General features: G+C 42.5%; 2 protein-coding genes across 2 annotated transcripts; both read right to left on the reverse strand.

The window, feature by feature from the left end:
- Positions 1 to 149: 149 nt before the first annotated feature.
- LOC118789145 (sterol 26-hydroxylase, mitochondrial-like) lies at positions 150 to 6,935 on the reverse strand. Its single transcript, XM_036545472.1, has 9 exons — positions 6,705 to 6,935; positions 5,514 to 5,704; positions 4,812 to 5,011; positions 3,736 to 3,933; positions 3,143 to 3,306; positions 2,326 to 2,492; positions 1,228 to 1,309; positions 413 to 613; positions 150 to 296 (listed from the first exon to the last, which is right to left on the reverse strand). Exons 1-9 carry the CDS (start codon positions 6,930 to 6,932, stop codon positions 165 to 167), a joined length of 1,563 nt encoding a protein of 520 aa, XP_036401365.1. The 5' UTR covers positions 6,933 to 6,935; the 3' UTR covers positions 150 to 164.
- A 4,920-nt stretch (positions 6,936 to 11,855) lies between these two features.
- Positions 11,856 to 23,535, reverse strand: LOC118788954 (1-phosphatidylinositol 4,5-bisphosphate phosphodiesterase delta-4-like). The gene is made up of 16 exons (XM_036545178.1): positions 23,503 to 23,535; positions 21,253 to 21,294; positions 20,842 to 21,000; positions 20,220 to 20,448; positions 19,543 to 19,672; positions 18,760 to 18,991; positions 17,622 to 17,823; positions 16,841 to 16,985; positions 16,256 to 16,408; positions 14,862 to 15,020; positions 13,573 to 13,729; positions 13,283 to 13,399; positions 12,918 to 13,087; positions 12,544 to 12,676; positions 12,296 to 12,445; positions 11,856 to 11,994 (listed from the first exon to the last, which is right to left on the reverse strand). The coding sequence occupies exons 2-16, from the start codon at positions 21,275 to 21,277 to the stop codon at positions 11,885 to 11,887; spliced, it is 2,271 nt and encodes a 756-aa protein (XP_036401071.1). The 5' UTR covers positions 21,278 to 21,294; positions 23,503 to 23,535; the 3' UTR covers positions 11,856 to 11,884.
- Between the last annotated feature and the right edge of the window lie 643 nt (positions 23,536 to 24,178).

Genomic DNA, 24,178 nt, shown 5'->3' on the forward strand with positions numbered 1-24,178 from the left:
AATATAACTGGAAATTACAAGGATGACATCATTAGCAAAAAGTCAACAAACAGCGTCATTTATCTTCACTTAATCCTCACCACTGAATCTCAGGACCCACTGTAGTTTGTGGCAGTCTGATTTCTTTTCATCTGTCACATGTTGCTTGGAAACCTTTTACTGAATCAGTGAGCAGAGATTCCATCCCTTTCCAGGAAGTGCAGATTCACCTGTCTGTCTGCCACCAGGACAGTCCGATTTAGAGCTTTGACTTCCCCCACACTGGGGTCTGGTCTTATTTCAAACAGTCTGATTATCTGCGGGGGAGGGTATGATTGTTAGTATCTGCCTTCATTTTCACAGCATCTGCTATTTTTGTAAAAATGTCACACAGACACCCTCAGTGAACTCTGACCCCATCCCAGGTTCTTACCCGTGACAGAGCCAGGTACATCTCCAGCTCAGCAATTCTTCGGCCGACGCAGCCTCGCACCCCATACCCAAAAGGGATGGAGCCAAAGGGGTGGGACCGCTTCTGTCCGTCCCTCAGCCAGCGCTCCGGTTTGAATTTCCACGGCTCTGGGAAGATCTTCTCATCTTGGCTCATGGCGTAATGGCAGAGCGTGAACGTGGTCTGAGAAAAAAAACAGGGACGACACAAAAGAACACCTCTGTCTCACTGAGAATAGTGCCTGTGCTCTACACACCCAGATATGACACACTGGGCTACACTGCTGTGTCATTTTTCATCATACATTTTATCTGCCACAAAACGCACCTATGTTTCTGATGTGGTGTAGAGGATACAAGGTGTGGCTTAAGACTGAAAGGTTTCATGTACAAGTCCAATGTGACACACTGCAGTTATATACTTGTATAAAGATTGTCAGTTGTAATTGTCAATTACTTCTGTAAATATTTAACTGTGCAGTTACGTAATTTTTTATGTGTGTTCAATCACTTAATAATGTAGCATTACATCAAATTTCTGAAACGTGCATTATAATATTGTTTTTGCTAGGGATCTTATATGAAATACATGAGTGTTATTTGAAGCTGATTTCAAGTATGAATGTCTGAAAATGAGGTCTTCTGTCCTAAAAAAATAAATTTGTAAAATACTATCTAATATTGCTTTTATAAGAAAGGTGAAATATTGTACTACACACCGTTCGTCCCTCGGTCAACATGTCAGATATTTATACAGCCAATGTACACTAGCATCTTACAGACAGAGGAGAGATCTACCTTCTTTGGAAAAAAATATCCTCCGATTGACACATTACTTTCAGTCATGAGCCGAGCATTCATGGGAACAACAGGATACCGCCTGCAATGTGACCAAGAGACACACAATGAGGAATTCAACCACCAGATGGCGCACACTGGTAATATAGAAATCTGGGTAAATGTTAGAGTGTAGTCTACTACTGAATTCTAAAAGGCAAAAAGCCTACTATTCGGGACCTTCTGAGTAATGTAGTGGCCATGGTGTTTGCTTTGAAAGCAAACTTAATGTTATGGCCTGGTCATGATCCCGCCATGTAATCAGCCAATGAAATTGGACCTTTTCCACCAGAAAATAGTCTGCTAAATGAATAAATGTAAATGTAAATGTAAAATAGTGGTACGTAGGTTGGCCAGGTGTTTATTTGTCTCATTGCACACTAGCAACCCCTGCTGGTCAATCAGATACCTGTGGTCTGCTTGCTCGAAACTGCACGTTATTTCTTCCTCTTACTCATGCATGCAAGCTTGGCAAGGAGACTTTGGTGCAAATAGAAACAGTGCTTGGCATCATGTGTTTCAGAGCAGAGCACATGCTTGCCTGCATCCTCCCAGAATGTTAGCGGGGTTTGACAGATGAGCGTCATCTCTAATATACAATAAGCATTTCAAAAAAGAAAAAAAAAACCATTGGGAATTCTACATTTCTAGTAATTCTACACCTGTATGTAAGGACTTGTTTTAATTTAAATATTTCAAAAGTGCTTCTCTTGACTCTATAAGAAAATAAAACGCTGTTCAAAGTGACTGGTTGGATGTTCCAAATCAGCCCAAATCAACAAAATCGCTTGCAATTTTAATCTCAGATATCCATGTAAAATGAGTATGAGTTCAACGATATGGCAAAAAACACCCTTACATACCTGCTTAGGTTACTGGTAATAACTGGGATACATTCATATCATTGAACACTACCAGCCCCTGCTGCTCTATCAGGTACACATTGTTGAGCTGGTAGAAGTTAAGCAGCAGTGTGGCAAATCTGCTGTGTGGCAATCCTGCAGACCTCCTCAGAATGTCCAGTAACTGTTCCCAGGCGGTTATTGCAGCACCCCTTACCTCAGTGTCTCCTTAATGACTGCCTTGAGGTACGGCATGCGGGCAAAGTCCTGAGCTGTGGGGATCCTGTCCGCAGAAACACAACTGGACACCTCCTTATGCAGCCTGTCCTGTACTTCTGGTGCCCGGGACAACTCATAGAGGGCCCACATCATGGTGTTGGACGTCTGTATGATGTAGGTAAAATAATGTACATGCATAAATATTATACATGCAAGTAATTTTATTATAAATAATTTTATTGTTGTCCTATACCTTCAAATATCAAATTTAATGAGGTAAGTATTCACTTCCTTCTTGTTTATATTTTGGCATCTCCTCTCTTTTTCATCCAGTGTCAGCAGTTGCCAATTCCGCATTTATGTTCATCACCACAGCAACAACAACAGATGAACTCACATAGGAGCATGGGGTGAGGTCCATGCAATCATTCAATACATATATATGTCTAACAACAATTTTTTACATTAAGGTGCAACAAGAGGAAAGTACCATTAGAAGGTAGGCACATCCTCATGATGCTACCTGTGTTACTCATAGGTGCCCAAACCAGACCCAGGGTGCAGACAGTAACGTGACGAGGGAACCCTGATGGACTAGGGGTGAAGACAATCTGTTTTGCTGATGTCGACTGCCCTTCATTGTCGACTAATAACATGACAACAATGTGGCAATAGGCCTCATCCTCCACTTAAAACAAACACTTTTACTGTTGGAGCCAGTTGAGAGCCAATTATACATTCCATAAAAGCTAGCATGACTGTATTTTGTAGTTTCACATGTCTTTTAATCTACCACATTGCTACAGGATGCTCACCGTATCTACTCCAGCTAATAGCAGCTCTGCAATGCTGCCATACACATCCTTATTGGTCAGTTTCTTGTTGGACAGCAGGTAGGTGAGGTACTCCCCCTCCACCTCCTGGCCCAGGTCCACACGCTGCTGAATGGCCTTCATTTTGCTGTCAATCAGTTTCCTGGCTGGAAATTATACACTGCGTTATAGAATCAGGCTCATTGACCCCACTGGACTCACATTAACGGTATAAGTCATCTGATCTGGAAGGCATTTATATGGTTCTGGAAGGAATGGATCAAAACTCTAGGATTCTGTGTTGAATTATATCTTATGTTATGTGACATTTGAACCATTTGAAAGGTTTGTGGATTCAAGGGATGTGCCCACTAAATCCTGAATCTAAATTTCCACACTGGGCAAAGGTTCCTGCTTCAGTTTATGAGCTGTGATGAGGACACAGCCTATGCTTACAGTACAGTAGATTTACAACAGTGAGCTGTTACTCAGGTTTTATGATTTTTTGAGATAGGCTTCCTTATATATTTTCATGAGAATATTTCCAATGGTAACATGCAGTGACACAAATCATTTTAAAACAGTTACTCACTGACCAAATCTGAATATGCCATCCCAGCCAGAGATGTACTGGCCCCAGAAGGGCAGGAGGTTACGTGTCCACTTGGGCAGCAAAACAACTATCATGCTGTAGGAGAACATCCTGCCGATGGAATCAATGAAGTCTTGAGTCTCTGCAGGGATTTCATTCTCCAGGCACCCGATGCGTGTTTCGAACAGAATGGTGGAGATTCCTGGATCCACAAATAGGAGGAGGAAATTATCTGCAAATCCCTCAACACAGCAACATAAAATATTTTTGTAATAATACATTTTGTAATTTTGAATTCTGAAATTTTTTGTCCTCAATCAAAATGCAGCTAATGTTGGGATTCTGATTTAGACTGGCCAGTTTAAATTAGGACGGTAAACATTTTGTCCACAGCAAATGCGGGAATCCATGTCAAAAGGTATCAGAGGACGTCAGTTTATAGAGCTGATCACAGAAGAGGATGAACAGCAGGAGAGTTGTGTCAATGATCACCAATGTAGCCAAGGCAGATTAGTATTAGAAGTAGTGTGGTACGCTGTGTCAAAGGCTGCAGAAAGGCATGAAAGAATCAAGACTGAAGAGTGAACTTTTCGTCCTTTCTCAAAAGCTCCTCCATGAACTCCATGCTGTTCACGCTGGGCAGGAGAGAAGCAAGAACTGTGGAAGAGAAAGCTGAAGGTGAGAGGTTGCTTATGTTACAGGGAGAAGTGAGAGGGGTAGGCACCAGGGTGGGTAATCGAGGAGGAGGTAGTGAAAAGGAGACAAAGTAGTGGTCAGAGAGCTGGAGGGGGGTAATTTTTAGGTCTGAGTTGGAGCAGTCCCTTAGGAAGACCAGGTCTACCCTGCCTTGTGTATTGGAGATGATGGCATTAGGATGAAGTCAAAGGAGTGGGGCAGAGGGAGGAATCCAGAAGCTTGAGAAGTCTCTACATGAATGTTGAAGGCCTCCAGTGGGACCAGTGGGATTCCATACTCTGGGAAGGAGCTGAGGAGAATATCTAGCTCAAGGGAGTCTCCAAGGGGGGGAGGTGGTCTGTAAACAACAACAACACATATTCTAGAGGAGAGCAAGGTGCATACCCTCCAGAGCAAATCGGTACAGCTCATTGGACAGGTCGGTCACCAGGTCTCCTGAAGAGCTGGCTTGGCGTATGTGGTATATTCTTTTGACAAAGTCTGTGACGACCTCATTGATCACATCACCATACTGCACAGAGTCTTTGGGATGGAGCATGCGCTTGTTGAGAATGGCTCGCAGCTGGTACCATCTCTCCCCCTCCCTGGATTTGACACACAGAAAGGATTATGTCGCTACATCTTTTTGTTAAGATGCCATTGAAAAACATTCAAAACCTGTGAGAAAATAGCCCTATGGAGCCTAAATAGAAACAAAATGAGAAGCTCAATTTCTCAAACTGCTTTTCAAGTCTTATGACTGAACTTTGGCATCCAGAGGCATTCCTACATGGCCCAACAGTACATGGAGGATTTGGAATGCAATAAACAACAAATGGGATGGAAAAAATCTCCAAACAAATTGTCTCTGTTTGTATATGCTTACATATATTGCAAATACTGCATGTTCTGACAAAATATCCCACAGGCAAAATGATGATTCAAAGGAGGGTGTAAAGAAGTGTCAAGAAATGTCTGGCTACAGACAGGTAGGTCTGCACAAAAAAATCATTTCATGTAAAGCCATCTTGCCCATGGATATGATTCCCCTAACTCCAATCCCTGGGTACCCTTGGTGCTGACAGAGGTTGTGCAGGTGGCTCTTACTCAGTGAAAGGGCCGTAGCCGATTCCCTTCAGGTCACGGTACTCAGTCCAGATGGTCATGTCTCCCCGACAGGGGAACTTTTCATCCTTTCTCAAAAGCTCCTCCATGAACTCCACGCTGTTCAGGGCAATGGAGTGATAACCTCCAGCTCTGACCTTGTAAATGGATCCGTACAGCTGCTTCTCATAGACCTGGTTTATGCATTTCATGAGACACACTTACAATTTTTGGTAGCAAGATACCTGGAAAGTAGGCCCTTTGAATGAATGCAAACAAGTTTTAGAGCTCTAACAAGTTTGAGTTTCTTACATGAAAATTACTATTTTTTATAGCAGCTTCTGGGTTGATGACTTAGCTAAAGCAACCACACAATCCTGGGATCTACTGCATACAGTGGAATGAAACTGTACAGGACATTAAGCATTGCAGGGCACTTGACCCAGTGAATCAGTTTATTGAATACGCTGATAACACAACTACTGTTGGGCTGCTGTATCAGTGCCGATTGTCACTAAACTGCCTCTCTGATGAAAATTTGTGGTTAGTGTGGTGCAAAAGAAATTTTCTAAAGATTAATGTCAAGAAATGTGACATAGTGATTTGTTTCAAGTGACACACTCTTGCCATTCCCCAAATAATTGCAGAAGGTGAACCAAATAAACACGTGACAGGGTAGAAATACTGTGGGTTAGAACTTGTCAGATGTCAGATGTCAGTGGGTGAACTCTATGCACAATTGATGGGGAATGAAGCCAGTCGCATTCCTGAGGACATGTGCCACCCACAGCATGGTAAACTTAGCAGGCACAATTCCCATGATAATGGTGACACCTGCAACATCTGGACACAGCACTGTTTTAACACATTTATTCAGGCTGGAATATAATTTTTCAGCAAACACTACGAAATACAAAACATTTTGCATTTACTGTCACTATCATTGATGAATTCAGTGTATAGGTCTTCTTACTCTTCAGCAGCCTTCTTCTGCAGTGTTCTTAATTGTGATAAATTTGTTGTTTTTTTGTTTATGCACAAATGTATGCATTGTCTGTATGGCATAAAATGATGCCATATGTGAGGATAATAAACAACCTAATTAACAAAACAAGCACAGTAACACCCAACAGTACAGAAACCCACAAAAGACTGGGGACAGACAAGTAATCAAAATGGCTAAACTGTGCATACCTGCAACTCATGCATGCGTTTGAGGTATCCCTGAAAGACAACTCTGTACAGCAGCTGTAGGCTTCCTATGCAAGGGAGGTCGTCCTCATTCCTGAACTTGCCCTGGTTGGCAGGGACGGAGACTGAGGCAGAGGCAGAAGTCCCTGTCTTTCTCCACCCAGCGAAGACTCCCTTCACGGGCCTCAGCAGCTCCTTCTTTGCCGAGCTCAGAGCTAAGCGCACTGCCATGACTGAAACTGCAAGAAGAATGCCAGCAGAGCTCATATTTCACTGCTGAGAGGGAAAGGGGCGTGGCTACTCTTTCAGAGTGGGTGGGGGTGGGGGTGGGGGTTCTATTCAATCTCCTTTTAACTGGGGCACTGCAGTGTTTAAACAGATTATGTGTAAACAGTGAATAAGACTGAAAAATATGTGCATATGTAACGTTTTCATCTTATGTATGTCATTCTGGCAGAATTTTTTTTTTCTCTGCCGGAGTGCTGAAGGAGTGATGGAGCTTTATGGGCACAACACAGAAAATGTTTGAGCAGACTCTCATATAACACAGTCTGAAAGTGATTTTTGACACTTTTCAGGCTACAATGTAAGAGTATCACATTTTGACAGATAAGAAGAGTCATTTGCCCCCCTTCTCAATCACACTGCATGTTTGTAAAAGGTATTTAGCATATGCAAGGAAACAGACTGTGAGCTAACACTGACAGAGAGTATGTTAGGGGTTGGGATGTTATTTCTGTTTTGCCTCTGACAGCTAAATTTATGTGTTAAATGTTTGTTTCAATTAATGCCTGATTGGGTCTCTATATGAATATTTTCAGTTCTATAGCTGATTACGTATTGAATCTATATTTGATTGTGTCCATTTAATACATTGCATGCACAGCAGTACTTTCAAAAGTCAGAGACAAACTTCCACCCAGCAATAAAGTTACTTTATCTTATCTCTTATCTCTCTTTCTCTGTATATCTCTCCATTTCTAGTTCCTGAAGCTAGATGTAATTAGTACCTGAAGAGATGAAAACCCACCTGTGTGTGCAGAAGTCATGTTGCAGGGAAGGCTTTTTACTGAGCAATGGAATACAAACATTTTCTATGTACAGCATCAGACATCGCTGTCTCTGTGTTCAACAGAACATGACAGCGGTGAATGTAATGACAGGACCTAAAAATGAGTTACTTTGAGGGGGAAAGTGAGATATAAGAAGTCCAGGTTTAACGACATAATGGCTCCATGGGAGAGAAGTGACAGCATCTCTCCAACTGAGTTCAAACAAGGTTAGGTGACCCTGAGAGTGAATTAGAAAAAAGAGAACAAGATTTCCTCTTTTCATGGTGTGCAGTAATTCATCCTCTTGGAAGACCTTCCTGTTCATTGCCAAACATTCGTTTTGACTTAATATGCATGTTGTAATTTCCTAGGTGTATAGTGCTGTATAGTGGTGTTACACTACCACATTTCTTCCATATGTTATGTACCTACAGGCAATTATCAAACCACAATGACAAACAACATAGAATGACCATATAATATCAGCTGTAATTAGATTTTCACATCATTATGCATTGACAGAATTGGTTGCAACAGGCCAATTGTTTGCCTTCTGTGTTGGATTTTTTTTTTTTTCCAGATTTACCCCACAGTTCACCCAAAGATATTGCACCTCCATTTTTTGAGCATTTGTATGCTGTTTGTATCTACATTTCTCTTAAAAACCTGGCACAGAATCCAACAGAGTGATGTCCACATTTAGGCCGCAGATGTGCTCGGAGTCAAAATTCCTGCCAGACTTCAGAAATTTGTGAGCTGCTGGACTGAAACACGTTCTTGACTCGATCGGGGTTGGAATATGCCACTGGTGTTTGATTGTTTTGTCAGTGCTGTGCATTCACTGGGCAAGTGTTCTATAGTCACATGTTAGCTGTTCAATTTTATTGTACATTTTGTGGATTCAGACAATTTTTTTGAATTTGACCAATGCTTATTTCTCCAAACTTTGAATTGTGTCATAGACAAGTTGCTCTCATGCTGAAACCCCTAAACAGCAGGCCCCAGGGGGAAAACAAACAGGTGCTCTCCCCCAAAACACCTACTGTCACCAGCTGATTGACCAGTGGGGGTCTCTAGTGGGCAATGGAGTGGACAAGCCCCTGGCCAACCTACCCACCCCTATATTCCTGTTGGAATGAAGGCAATTTATGTCCAGGCTCCCAGTCATTGTTAGCAAATTTTGCTGTTGGGACAGTATTCAGAAAACATTTTGACAGTTACAACTAGTTTGTCAACTTGAGAGAATTACTTACTGCTTGCAAATGTCACTATGTGGATATTGCAAGTTACGTGCACCGAATTTGGCAACAAGCCACAGGGGATGTTGTTATATGATATTAACAAACAGGCCGCATTATCAGACACATATGCAGTCAGATTATTAAAATCAACCTTGAAATCTTGTTAGCATTTCTTGATACCATCTGTAACCAAGGAGGAATTCATGGCAATAAGTTGCATTTTATCAACAAGGATGGCTTTCAAATTGTGAGTGATAGAGTTTCCTTACAGAACAAATAAAATGTGTAAAACACAATCATCTTTCCTATGTGTTCATGAATCCATGATTATAGATATACTGTCAGATGTTTTGATCAGTTCTTTACCTTTTTTAATACAAGTGGGCTGTCAATAGAAAATAATTCAAATTGTCTCATAGAATTTCCCCACATTTTATTACATGCTTTTGTACTTTTTTTCTCAAAGGAGGTTGTGGATGTTCTTGACCTTCCTTCCATTTCTCCTTTCCCTTATTCCTTAGACTAGGTTCCTTTAGACCACTGATTCTCAATCCTGCTCTTGGACCCCCCCCCTGCTCCGCACTTTTTCCATCTTTCCCTGCTCTACCTACCTGACCAAACTCATCAGTGGCACTTTTGATTAGCCAAACACACCTGATTTAATAAAGAGCATGTTAATTATTTCAATCAGGTGTGTTTGGAGCAAGGATAGACTGAAGATATGCAGGACAGGGGGGCTCCAGGAGTAGGATTGAGAAACACTGCCTTAGACCAAACGATTGTGTTTTTTTTTTTTTTGGGGGGGGGGGGGGGGGGGGGGAGTTAGGGGATTTTAAATTTATATCCCCACAGGTCACCTGTGTGAAACTTTTTCAGAAATTTTCAGTATAATGAAACATATTGTATCTTGGCCATAAACTAAAGGTTTTCCCAAGCCTTTTTATCAAGGAGCAACTAGATAGCAAGTAGATAGCAAGTCTAGCTAGTGCTGCTTTGTGAACACAGTCTAAATCTTGGTTGTAATGCATCTTTGGGTTCTAGGTATTTGTGTCATAGCAACATATTTTCCTGGAGACTGGATCATACTAGCCACACCACTTCTCTCTGGTAACTTAGGACTAAGGACACTTTGTCATCTTTCCCCTGTGGGGTCAAACATCAGGTCATGTCTTCTGTCTATTCTGGGCCCCCTGTGGTGGGATGAGCTTCCCACCGCAGTCAGGATGGAGTTGCTGGCCATACTCGGACACAAACTGAACACCCACAATCTCAAATCTCTTCTTGGTTCCCTGTGTAGCATTTAAATTTTTCTTGTAAATATAGCGTATTAGAGGTAATATAAAATTGATTTATACATTCACAGTGTGTTATGTTACTGATGTTTGGGATATTACAGTACTTAACTGTCTATATTTTCAAGATGACACTGGTTATTGTAGTGCAGTGATGTGTTGACACTTCTTTCAAATGTGGCTTGACATTTTATATCTCTACTGTGGTTCATGTAGCCTTATTACATGCACTTAGGTAGCTTACTTTGTAAGTTGCTCTGGATATGAATGTCTGCCAAATAAATAAATGTCAATGCAACTAACTCTATGCAGTTGTGAACGGCATCTGCCAGATGATTACCTAAAGACACAACAGAATGTGTAAAAAAATCTTTGTCAGTGTGGCCAAAGTTATCAGTCTCTCTCTATAAAGATAAGTAACTGTCTCTTTCTGAAGTTAGAACTATCTCTTGCCTGCATTGTTAGCAATTCCTTTTTATGGAAGCTTGCCTACCTGTCCCTATCTCTGAGAAGTACACTGTTATTGAGTAAACTAATTCAAATTCACATTTGACTTATTGAGTTTCACCTGAATTATTTTTATTGTATGTTTTATTATATACACCAATAATATGCACATAATAAGGCCAGATGAACTGTTGCAGAAATATCAAAATAGTCCATAACACAATTGAAACAAAGTGCCATTGTATAAAGCGACAGACTGTCGTTCAGAAGTGCCTGCAAAGAAGTTACAAACGCGAAGTCTCCACAGGAGCAACTAAAAATAACAAGTAAATGAAAAAGCAATTTGCAAAAAGCAAAACAAAAAAACAGGTTCAGAATTATTCACAGTTTAAAGGTTGGCTTTGTAAACTCAAAGGCCTCCACTGTATATGTCGTATAACAATATAAGAATATGATTTTGCTCATTCATCTCAAAGCTTAATCGCATTGTATGTTATATATCAGATCACTTTTTAAGTCATTTTATTTGTAGACTGGCAGGGTATACATACAGTATGTACAAACAAATAATATCTACAGCAGTCTGCTCAAAGCAGTAGGACAGAACTGCATTGTTGCACCTAAGAAAACACATAAAGTATATACATTATGAATACATACAATATTATATATATAAGTTACAGACAGGTTAAACAGCTGTGCATCAGAACAGTGATTACAGTTGCAGATTAGGTACAAACACAGATGGGCTAAAACTACCCTCATAAGTTGTCATGTTTACTACAATACTCTTTGCTGACCACTGAGATGCTGATTGTTGGAACATGCTACATGCTAAATGCTACAGGATGTTTCCTTTGCATAAGCAAAGGCTGGCTCTGGTCAGATATCCTGCATCATCACAGCGGACTTCCATTAGACAGTAATCCTTTTTTTCCATCTTGTATAAATACCATTGTTACCCACGGTACCATCTTGCTCAAATCAAATCAGCTACATGTACGGTCGTGATTAAAATAAGCATACTAGGTATATGTGACCACATAGAATCAAAGACTGGCATGCTAGTTTCTTTAATGGATAATCACAACAGAAGGTAACGGAGATGCCCTGCAGGTTAGGTTTGTGATTACGAATGGTAAGCAGTGCCTTTAGTCCTCATCACTTCTGGCATCACGTTCTGTGATCCTGACATGCACAAACAGAGAGGAAGGAGGAATGCTCGTGCCATCCCTGGACAGCAAAGGGACATGACGATATCCTGGATGCACAAGAAAAACAGGAAAAATGTTTTATGTGAACCAGTCATTTGCAATGTTTCTATTGCTGTACTGTCTGTGCTTATCCCACTCATAGAGATATACCCCATCTACACCTAGTATTAATATCGATCCAGTGAGACTGGATACTTGTGGCCAGGTGTAAATGCAAAAAAATAATTGTGAATCTGGAATCTGAAAAAATGTATTTTAACACGAGGTGTAGATGGGACCATTGATTTTCTCGAAAAGGGTTATGGTTTGATTGGGTTGAATGGAAAAAAAAAATATTTCAAGGCTGACCTTGCTGAATACACGTAAAAGGTAGGGTGTACTGGCCAACAAAGTCATTCTTTGTTGCCTTGTCATAATCTTCCACAACAAAGCGCACCAAGGCCAGTTCAGGGGCATGGAGGGTGAACTGCAGAGTGTCATTCCAGACTGGGTTGAACCCTACACAGGTGAAAACAGACAGCATGTTCTGTATCGGTGTGGTAATGGAACAATCGCACGAACAGGCTGTGAAGGCCGCACCTGATCCCCGCTCTCACCATTGTTGTCAATGTGTCTGGTCTCTTGCTTGGCCTGGTCCAGTGGAACTCCATAGATCTCCACCCTCACTAGCGGGTCAATGATGGCACCCTCCTTCATGTTCGCTTTGGGAAGCTGCTGTCCGCTTATCACCTGAAAGACAGACACACACAGGTTCGGCTTGAATGGACACACTTATGTTCTATTTTGCTGGAAATCACACTGGATAAGAGTGTCTGCGAAATGAATGTAATGGGATGCAATGTAATGTCATCTACATATGCACACATACACACACATACTAAACAATTTTGAACTGATCTATGGGACAATAGGGCTACTTTCTGTGAATATCGCACAGAAAGGGTGATGACAGCCTTCTCAGTGTGTGTACCTGAATGACAAGGCTGACAGCCTGGTAGTCCTGAGGGTTCTCCGGGTCAAACCTCTTCTCTCTTCTCCTTAAAAACTCAGGCTTTAGGACATAGCCGCAGTGACCGTTCTGGCTGAAGAGCCCATCATTGAGGTCCATCTCCAGCCCTGGCGTCTGGAAGTTCAGTGCAACTGGGAATAAAGGAGAAATAAAGAGAACCATGATTCTGCCCAACACTTCACTCCAGCATCCATCTCCACAGTACTTGGTTTCCAGTTCTGGGTCATTTACTTTAGGGAGCTGTATCTGTGCATAGATTGATAAAATTTGCTTTATAATTTATATTTGAGTCTGTGCCAACATGAGCATATTTGAGACACCCCCACCTATTTGGCATCCCACGTTCCACATTTCTTGTGGGTTTAAGTTTGAGGAGTCTGTTCTGAGAGCCCCAGGGTAAACACGGGTCAGCTGCCTCACATTGTGCTGCACAAACTCCGCCCCTGAGAAGGCAAATAGATACATAGTGATAAATACAGCATACAGCATTTTATTTTGTCATGTTTTTTTCATGTTTCTTTGCTGTTTGCTCTTTGTTCCAACACCACAGGGGTTCTAAGCTAATTACAGCTGGGTGGTCATGTGATGCTTGTGATGCCATGGTTTTAGGCCCCACCTGCGGACCTTGTGAGTTTGCGGGCCTTGGACTCGCTGAGGGAGCAGATCTCATTGAACTTGGAGTGGATGCGAGAGTGCTCAAAGCTGACAAAGTGGACGTTATTACAGTACACCACGAAGTCTGAGAGCTCCCTGGACAGATGATGCTTTGAACTCTGAAGAAGAGAAACAGAACAGGAACTGGAAGACTGTAATTGCCACATCATCAAAACTGCCATTATGATGCAAGACTTCTGATTGGTGAGGAGGCTGTTGCAGACTCAACGGCAGTCACAAAAGAAAACAGCAACGTCATTCTGCCAGTAGTAAACTTTTAGGTTTTTTTCAAGAACCTTTATGTTACTTTAAGTCACAAAATTTGAATCACTTCATGTACATTTATACAAAAGTAAGAATGGACTTACAGTAGAATCCCTGCTCAATGGGCCACTATCACAAGAATGATATGGGAAGGGAGGATGTTTCAGGATACAGTTGGCATGAACTGAGAAGCCTGCTTCAGTCACAAATAAGCAGTGGAAACTTTTCTAGTGGAAAAACATTGTTACTGCAGGTGCACCTTAGTCCGTGGGTGAAAGACACTGCCATATGTAGAGTTGTTTCCTCAGTTTCAGCCAGGAGATAATAGGTATTGATGAACATCTTGCCATAGCTCATTAGCCCCACACGTGACTTTGATGGAGTAAACGATATCGCAGTGCCGGTTTCCCCAGTGCTGCCTCAGCCTCAGAGAGATGGTCTAATTAGTCAGCGTGTACCTTACAGTGTGAAAGTTAATCCCCCACCCTCTCCAACCAGACAGCTATTATAGAGATACAGTCTGTGGGCTGAAAGGCAGCCACAGACTCAGTTACACAAGGGCCTGTGGCCTCAGCCGCCTGCAAGTGGGACCTTTTGCTTCTCCTTGATAGCAGCCTTAAAGCACAGTGCCAGCAAGGCCTGGCACTCAGAGCAAGCTGCCTTTATCCTCGGTAAAGCATTTTAACTGTCTTTCCTTCACATAGCCGGCGAAACAGTATGGACATTTAGCCTGCATTCACACATTGCTCCACAGCAACAGGAGTTGAAAAAACAGAAAGTTTCAAGTTCACACTCAAACCTGTTTCGCAAGTAAAATCACATGCCGCAGTGTAACTCATGGGAAAAGCCCTACAGAAAAGCTTGAAATAAAGCATACAGTACAAAGACTGTACATCACTCTTCCATATTAAGTGACACAGATCCTGTTGGGTTAAGCTCTGAGCAAGCTTGGAATGGTTAGCGCTTTGTTACATTTCGGCCCCTCACCTTTCCCCTGTGGCCAGGGCTTCCCGTGTGGGAGCCATCCTCATCCACCTCATCGTCGTCGCTCACTTCACCCGACACAGACTCCTCCGCTGCCTCGTTTGGATTCTCCCCTGACTCACCAATCTTCTTCCCCTTAATCAGGATCTTACCCATCAGCTCCTGTTCGGAGAGGCGAGGCCATCACTTTAATATGAAGGACTGCAATGTGTCAAACATCACAAACAAACAAAATGCTTTCAAATAGCAGATATCTTTCTTAAAAAATACCACTGTTAAGATATAGGTATCCATTTCATTTCATGTCCTGTTTCTGAGGGACTCATAAAGATAGGACTCTGAAATTCAGAAGTGCAGCAATACAGCACCCCTGTGGCATTGGTAACACTGTTTCATAGCGTAATACTACGATGTTTGCTACCTTATCCTGACCCGCATTAGTCTTTCTGGAACCATAAATGGATACTGTAATTTCTAATTTAAACAGACAAAAGACGGTGAAAATGATTTTACATGTGCCACAAGAGATTATTCTGAATGGTACAGGCAGCTCTGAGGTTCATTGGATTCCATCCACCTGCTGTTAAGTAACAAGCGCATTGATCTACCTAAGAGCTTTTACAGGAAAAGGGAGAAAGCAAATGAGGTAAATCCAGTGCTACATCTCAATTTTTAATATTCCAATAATACAAAGTGCATTTAGAGACTGGCAGGAAATCAAAACATTTAAAGCGGATTTTTGGCTCTGCTCCAAATACCTCTGTCCAATTTTTTTTTATTTGTTTAAGTGGATGCTCTTCGACTAAAAGACGAAATGAATGGGAGTGCAGCAGACGGCCTATATTAAAGTATGATTAATTCATTGTTAATGGATAAATTACTTTATTGTAATGTATCCATGTTATTAACATCAGTTCACATCAACTACAACTGAGCCAGTGTGTTATCCAGGAGGTGCACATCTTTACAGTGGGCCTAATTTTACAAACTCTTGCTGCAGGTGAATAGACTTGAGCAATGGGGATAGCAATGGTATTAGAGAGGGAGATGCCACTGCCAAAAAGAAGAGAGCAAGCAGGCCAAAGCGGAGTATAAGCAGTTCTCGTGGAAAGGTGTGGATATGGCTCGAACACCCTTTTTCCAAACATAGAAAATGAAATGCTGGATGAGTTAAATAAGGAGTTGACATATTATTTGATAAAATATTATGTGTCGAAAATGTCAAACAGTATGTCTTTAATAACTCAGGATCCTAGTGCAGCATGATCATAATGTCTGTATATGCAGCACCGAGTGAAGGTACTCCACAGCCCTGTGGATCCACTCTCTTGCTAGAAGGCACCAGGTGATCTTGGGAGTGCAGAAACAGTACCCTACAGATTCATCCGCCACCTCACCTGGGGAGAAGGCAGACATTCAGGAACCGTGCTGTCCAGTGTGGTTTTCAGCAACTTGTCACCCAGGATAGTGACCAGGTGCTGGACCATGACCCTCTGCTGCTCCACACTGCAGTGGTTCTCAATGGACAGGATGACGGGGTACTTGGACGCCTTGGAAGGGATTAAGCAAAATGGGAGAGTATTACGAGTGGGGAAAGACTACACCCGCTATGGCCTGCTCAAGTAGGTTTCAGTCCGGTGCACAGGTACACGTTATCCAAAGGGCACTATCGTGTTGCAGGTGGTGTCAAAGGCACAGGCCTGCTCAGTGACACACTTAGCAGCTAGGGTACAGTCTATACACAGATGCTAAGCTGTGTACTGTAAACATATCCAGGTTCTGCACAAGTTTGGATCACGTTTAGCTTGCGTTTCTAAGTTGTTCCATTACAAAGAATGCCACGCCAACATATTGTTACAATTAATATTTCAAGAATTTGTGGTGGCTTTTTGCTCCTATATTACAAAATATTTGTGTGTGACATATTGGACAGGTCAGTGGAATGCTGCAATAACACCATTATGCTGTTGTCATGTGCTAACCTTGAACGCATAGCTTTCCAGACCAATGATGACATCTTTGAAGAGGATCTTGGAGGTTAAGGTGTGTCCGTGGTAGACGACTGGCTCTCCGTTGGGGCCATCCCAACAGTCCAGCTCCACGCACCGGCAGCCTCGTTTCAGGGCACTTCACAAAGCAGACATTAATCAGGCAGTAAGCAAGACAGGAAACAGACAAGGTAGATCAAGCAAGCAGGAAGAAAACATGAAAATCAAATCAAGTGGCTTCCTGAGGTGACAGGAGTGTTGTTTATTAATAACATTAAATACACACCATGTGTGGAAGTGTATCTGCCTTAAACTGTGATTTCCATTCCAATTTATTTTTTTATGTACAGCATAAACCTTGGCACCTTGGTGAGCTTGAGGAGAAAACCACTCTAGCACAACTGCATGTTAACTTGTGCTAACCTGCCTAGACAGCCTAGAAACTAAGGGAAGCCAAGTACACACCCTACCAAACATCATAGTCATTAGACCACAGAATCCACAACAACTTTGCAATTTACACTACAAATCGCAATACTACATGTAAAAAAACAGCATGTAATAAAAGTAGCAGGTGTTAGGGGGTGGGGATTGAGGTATTTAACCTGGCATCCTTTGTAATCGCTGAAGTACAGCCAAAAGCAGGCTCAGGACCATTAGTAACAGCAAGTTCTCTGACTGCTCTGTTTTTAGCTCACCAGCCGCTACTGCTAAATGGTAATATGCTTTGCAACATTACATTCCCTCTGTTTCCACCTAAAGAGTGGAGCCCTACCGGATGTATCCTTCCACGCTGCTGTGGCCCAGAAGCTGATCCTCCATTAGGTATGTATTGTGGGAGGAGGAGATGAAGTAGTGACACAGGGGCTGGGTCATGTCCTGATATACACCCTGGTGGCAGGGGTTGAAGATTGAGCCTTCGGGTGAGCTGAGGTACATCAGGAAGCCATCGATGGACATGGCCTGCAGCATCTTGGCTGTGGTAGGAAAGAAAAACAACAAAGTTCCTGTCTCTCAGATTAAGTCATTTGTCTCTCTAATGGAGTGTGCTGGAAAAGCCCCAGAGTGTGTCAACCCTTAGGTGAACAAGCCATTACCTCACCCACAACAGTCTCATTGGTGTTTGTATGGCAGGATAGAAATAAAGCACTGCCATCTAATATTAAAGGGCTGTCACTCTGACAGCCAGGATACCTGCCATGGACACAGAGGTGTTTATGTTGAAGCTCAAAGCTCCTATTCACACTGAAAATCTTGCTCACAGATAGCTGTCACTAACTGTATGGGGGAATGTGCTTAACAGCAGTGTGGTTCACCACCATCTGCAGAAAGAAGCTGTTACCTGCAGATTCTCCACTCACAACACCAGAAGAATCTGCTTATTTCTCACCACATACTTAACCCTCATGTTCTCAAGCTGAGGCTGCAACTCCCTCCTTGCCAGACTTCTGCCACACACTGAAAGCTCCCCTTTTCAGGCTGCATTTTGGCTGAATAAAGTAGGCCCAGGACAATTTTGTATTGACTAGGATTCTTTACTATAGCATTGTAAATGTATTTACAGATCTTCAGAGGTTTTGCTCGCATGTCCCTGTATTAATGTTGATGTTTATGCTCCTTGTGATGTGCACGGAATGTGCTCTAATTTACACAGCGATAAGGTCTGGATAAGAACATCTTCGAAATGAACAAATGTAAATGTACTTTTGTCAGCAGCAGTGTAGGTGACTATGGCCATTATCTGAGTGCTCTACTGTGGCCTACAAAAGCAATGCATTGTTTTGCCAGCAGCGGGTTGGCTGCAGTCAGTTTCCTTTGGTTCCCTGGTCAGTTCCAATGTGAATCAGCGCAATCAGTGCCAGAGTAGATCACTAGGATGCTTGACTTCTGTTGGCATGTGAGTGGATCAGTACCAGTTTCAGAGGGCTCGTAGCGGTTGATGAGTTCCTGGGCGTGTGTGTGGCTTCTCTCTCCCTCCAGCTGCTCCTCACATAGGAAGTCCTCCAGGTCGCGGAGCGTAAGTTTCTGCCCGTCTCCCGAGTACTCCTGGAGCACCTCCAGCACGTCTCCCCTCTGAGTCAGCATCTTGTAGAAAAGTACAAACTCGTCGTCCTCCAGCGTGCCTGACTGAGACTTGTCTGCCATCTTTGATAAAGAGAGAGAGGTAAAAAGAAGGCATGAGGTTTCCTACCTTAAAGTGGTAGTGATTTCATCATACGCTTGTGTAGGAAAAAAACAAACAGTGCTCTGGCACTTGGCTTAATTGAACACACAGCTAGAGCTCTTCAAAGCAACAAAACCCCTCACTAATCAAATAAAAACACAGCAGGGTTTTCAAAGCTCTTTGCATGTAAACAGGGCTACCAAGAATAAACAAAATATGAAGGCCCTCATATCTTTAATTATATCTATATCATAATGTTGAAAGAAAAACAACAGCATATTTCGTCAAAGGGGGGGAGTTGGTTGTAGGAGCAAAAGCTACTCAGTAATTGGCTGAAGTAAACAGGTGCCAGCTTCCATAAAATTAGAGAAAAATAGCCAAAGGTCAGTCAAAACATAGATGAGGGATGTCAGAAATCTAAGAAAATATTTATTGTATATTTGTACCAGATTCTATGACATCAATAGCATGTCTACCTTGAGCTGAGCCCTTCATTTAATGACACAGTATATGAGTCACTGAGTAATGGCACCTTGAAGAGGCGGAGGGCATGGAGCTCATTCATGTCCATGTTCATCATCTTCAACAGGTCCTGAATCTCCTTGAAATTCATGCGCCCATCCTTGTTTTTATCCGCCTTCCGAAACAAGTCCCAGATCCACCTGGAGGCAGGGGTCACTCAAGGGAAATTCATAACATCACACTAGACTCTCAAACACAGAATCTGGATTCCCAGCACATTTTGCCAGGACACTTTACCAGAAATTCCAAGATGCCTATGAAAATAACAGTCTGTCATTTTGCACTAGGCTACTTCTTCTTTACATGTACAGAGCTAGTTGTTTCTGTGTTCTGGTGTGTGATGTGCCAAGATAAGAAATGTGCATTTTGACTGGTCTCATATTCAGATTTTTTTTGGCTCCCATGATTGAGTATTTGATTATTTGAACCTTGCTCTTTTTCCCCAAGCACCATATGTATCCTCAGCTCTTTCTGAGTTAATCTTGCGCTTTCAGATCAATGCAAATAAACCAATGAGTTATCTGTTAACTTTTATACAGGGTTCTTCTTAGGATCTCATTTAAAAACATTGATGCGATAGAATGTTAACTTGAATAATGAATAATGAATGATGAATTCCTGGTTAGCACTCCTTTCTGTCATCAAACACCCTGTAAAGGATGGACTATACAGCATTGAGAAGGATACTGTTCAAGTCTCTCCTTTTGGCCCATGTTCTCCAGGTTCTCTATCAGCTTGCGCATGCCCCTAATCCACGCCTGAGCCTCCTCCGCCGTCTCCGCCACAAGGTCCAGGTTGCCACGGCGCCCACGAAACACCAGCGTGAGGCAACGGTCAGCAGGGAACTCATCAGCAATGCTTTGCAAGACCTCTGATTGGTGTCCCTCACGTACTGACTCCACATCACTCACTGAGACTGTAAGAAGGTGAACAGGGAAGTGAGGGGGGGACTCACTCACTATGTGGTTGTCTACATTTTTGAAAGGCATTGCATATATCAACAATGGCTTAATAGTCATGGGACTACTTTGCTAGCCATTGCATTCCTGTTGCTGCTGTTGTCAGTTGTTAAAGGAGCTGCCCATTCTGCTTAAAATTCAGCAGAGTTAGTGAATGTTTGAAAGCTGAGTGAATGAGTGATACAAGATACAACCATTTCTAGAGCTGCTTCCTCCAGTTACAGGAAAATATGATTTTCCTATGATTCATAAGATGCACATGCATTTCCCTCACTGAAGAAGATGAAAGGACATTGGTGATCACTGATGTGGAGACCCTCATCAAGTTTCCTGTTAGACATTGTACTCACACGTACAGTGGTCATTCCCAGCCTTTCTGGAATTGTACCAGATGGTCATGCCATCCTCCTCCAGCTTGAAGAAGCGCTGCTTTTTCCAGGAGCGGGACTTGACCTTTCTCATCATTGTCCCCACAGCCATGGACTGCAGGTTTTTATCACCCTGGATACCTGGAGGAGAAGAGCCAAGTTCAACCTACAGGTCCCTAGTAAGTCTGGACACCTAGAGACATACTTACTCCCACTTCCTGTTCAGTTAACATTATTTTGGCATCTTATAGCTTTAGACAGTAAGTGTCATACTGTGATTGCTTCCTTCAAAAAGTGTGCTGTATCTCGTTCCATGTCATCCTGGGTTTTATGGATTGAATCAAGAATTATGTCCTCATTTCATGAGATTCATTTTAAACCAAATTAACTTACACATTAAGCTTCGGACTGAAGCCATTTCTTCTTGTTTCACACCTTAAAAAAGCAAAAAAAGTAGTCATCAAATCAGTGTTTCCAGTGACAAAAAATCAAAAGTGTCATGTCAGGCATTAAAAACAAATTATCTGTGTAAGTGTTTTTTTTTTTTTATGAATTTGTGTAATTACAAAAGTAGGCATAAATACAAGATTTGAGAATTGTCATGCTGACTGAAATGATGGTTTAACAAGAAACATTTGGTGCCAGGGACATTGTGTATATGTGGAACCACTGCTACCTATTTTCAGAATTAAACTTTTTAGGGATTTATCTCTCTGAGTGCCACACTAAAAGCTATCTTGGACTGCCTTTTTAACAAAAACATCAAAAAGACTTAACAAGCTTTGGTACCATTTGTTCTCTTTTAATGTAATTCTCTTTCAATGTTTAATTTAACCTGATCGTTAGCTTTCCCTCAGTATGTAATCATCATAAGATGCCATCACTCCAAAGGAGAGCTCTGCAGTCTGCTGACCAAATAAGCACAACCACATTTCAGGCATTGAAGTTATCGATTAACAGTACAGTATGTCAGTACAGTACACACTGCAGTTGCCAATAAGCAGGGAGCGCCCAATCAGAGTGACAGCTCACCATTGCCCCTGTCTGATTGGCTGGATGGGGCTGATGAGTGACAGCCTGAAGACTGGGCAGGTCGTCTTGTCATTCATCAAGCTAAACTGTTCTAAGAGAGCCTGCGGTCAAGAAGGGTGTCTGTGAAACTAAGCCTCTGGTGCCATGCGGACACAGATCTGCTGTTTTACTCCTGCCATCAGCAGACTCTCTGTCGTGGCCAATAGTTTGGCCCTGATGCTAGGGGAAGGTGTGCCCCCTATTTCCATGGCAACACCAGGCGGCAGAGCAGACCCTTCACAAGCCTCATTGCTTTGTTACACTTTGTCTTCAGTCCCGCTTTCTGCCTCCTGTTTTTTCTCCACCATAACGAAGACTCCACAACAGCAGAAATGTGATGAACTACAGGTGGAAATATTTTTCTGTAATTTCTGTTCTTGTAATGCCAAATCTCATGCCACTGTATCCAGAAAATCTCAAATATCAAACACTGCAGAGAAAGATGTGAAAACCGTATATAAGGAGCAAACAGTTTACAGAGGCCCTGTAACTGGAAAACAACATGTTGTTATATACATTTTGTCCTCTGCTTTAATGGCACAGGGGGTAGTTTAGGGGACCTTCATAACACTGACAGTGACCCACCCGACAGTTATAAATGTTGAACAAAGCCAAGCCTCATCTGTCAGTACAATGGTGGTATTCTCACTGCCCGTTTCATACAGTGTTTCCAGTATACTCAGAGACACGAGGTTAGACATCAGTTGCGAGCTTCATCAGCCCAGTGGCCCAAGGAAACCATGATTCTGCTTGAATCAGACACCCCTCCCCAGCACCCCCTGCCCCATTTGAGTCACATATTTTATGTTCTCATTAAGGTGCCTCCCTGCCGTACATAATGCAGTGCTTAAATGAAAAAAAGCAGCTTTCGCTTTCATGGGTGTCTGGGACCACATCTGTTCAGAGTAGTTTAATCTGTTACACAGAGGATGAACTAACAATAGGTCTACATGTAGCACAGCTGCCATTAGAGTCTTAAATGAGTGCATTAAGAGCATTAAGTCATGCGAACCATCTCTCTCACTACTAAGTAAGGATATTATCACACAAAAAGTTGCATCGCCGTGACCCCTAAATCACTATATGCTGCATCCACATTATCAGACAACACAACGAGCTCATGGGTGCACAAGATTCTCATGTTAATGCTGACACGGGCATGTTTCTGACGCTTTATGTCAGGTCAGCATTTTGTTTAATGCCGCTTTTGCATTTGAAGTCCGAGTCAATCTGTAAGTAATCGTTTAAAGCTGAAATATGAAGACATTTTGACTCTAAATAATTACAATGACATAGCATGTCAACTAAGAGAGTGCAGGCATGCCATCAGAAACAAACTGAGATTCACCATTAACAACGACTTTCACCTGTTATTATGAACAGTCACAGCAGCCATTGCAAGGATACCAAAAATAGCAGCGACAGAGCCATATACAGCGCTGTACCACGCCCTTCGCTGAATTAATACATCTTGCGGCCCACGTGCATGAAGGCGGAGGAGCTGGGGGAAGAGTTTGAGAGGAGCTTCAGAGGGTATGTGTCAGAGGTTGGGGTGGGAATTGAGATACTCACCTGAGAGGAGAGCATCCCTGGGGTGCAGGGGTTGTTAGGAGCTGTGTTGCAGTGGTGCCGTAGGGACAGGGAATAGCCCGGGAGAGCTAGTCTGGTCTCTGCCTTCCTGCCTGCCCCCTCTCTGCTCTGCGCTCTCCTTCTGACTGCCAGGAAGGCTGGGAAAGCTGATCGCGCGTCAGCACCGCCACATGCTGATGCGATCTCCCCTCCTCTCTCTCTCTCACTCTCTCTCCCTCCTCCCTGTCTCTCTCCCTCCACCCCCTCTATCTGTGCTTCCCTCCTCTCTCCTGCCCCCAGCCTCACTCTCTACATGCCTCCCTCCTCCTCATCTCTCACTTTTTCCTGCTCTATGTTCTTCTCCATTGCCCTCCCTCTTCTTCCTCTTTGCATTTTTCTGTCTCACCTTTTACCCACAGTCTTCATATACTGGAATTCTCATCTTTTCCAAAGTACTGCATCCTTTGGGATGAAGAGTTCCAGTATACTCTCTTTATGTTTAATTTTGCGCCAGTGATGTTGGCTTGAATCTTTGTGGTAACAACTGTGATTAAAAAACCACAAAGACAGCACCTCCTTCAATTAAAATTTCTTGGTTGTGAAAAAAATGAGGCAATTCAGAGTCAATGATGAACATCATCATCAATAGTTTTTCTGTTATAGCCTCCTCTCATTGTAT

Source organism: Megalops cyprinoides, chromosome 14 (genome assembly GCF_013368585.1).
Source record: "Megalops cyprinoides isolate fMegCyp1 chromosome 14, fMegCyp1.pri, whole genome shotgun sequence".
NCBI lineage: Eukaryota > Metazoa > Chordata > Actinopteri > Elopiformes > Megalopidae > Megalops > Megalops cyprinoides.

What these genes read in the sequence shown, in the direction of transcription:
- LOC118788954 (XM_036545178.1), bottom strand. Translation starts at nt 21,277, where the DNA reads ATGGCTTCAGTCCGAAGCTTAATGT. An exon ending in TTCAGTCCGAAGCTTAATGT is followed by an intron (nt 21,001 to 21,252) that starts GTAAGTTAATTT and finishes CTTCTCCTCCAG; the next exon opens with GTATCCAGGGTGATAAAAAC. An exon ending in CAAAAGGAGAGACTTGAACA is followed by an intron (nt 19,673 to 20,219) that starts GTATCCTTCTCA and finishes CCCTGCCTCCAG; the next exon opens with GTGGATCTGGGACTTGTTTC.
- LOC118789145 (XM_036545472.1), bottom strand. Translation starts at nt 6,932, where the DNA reads ATGGCAGTGCGCTTAGCTCTGAGCTCGGCAAAGAAGGAGCTGCTGAGG. An exon ending in GGATGGCATATTCAGATTTG is followed by an intron (nt 3,307 to 3,735) that starts GTCAGTGAGTAA and finishes TATAATTTCCAG; the next exon opens with CCAGGAAACTGATTGACAGC. An exon ending in TATTAGCTGGAGTAGATACG is followed by an intron (nt 2,493 to 3,142) that starts GTGAGCATCCTG and finishes TACATCATACAG; the next exon opens with ACGTCCAACACCATGATGTG.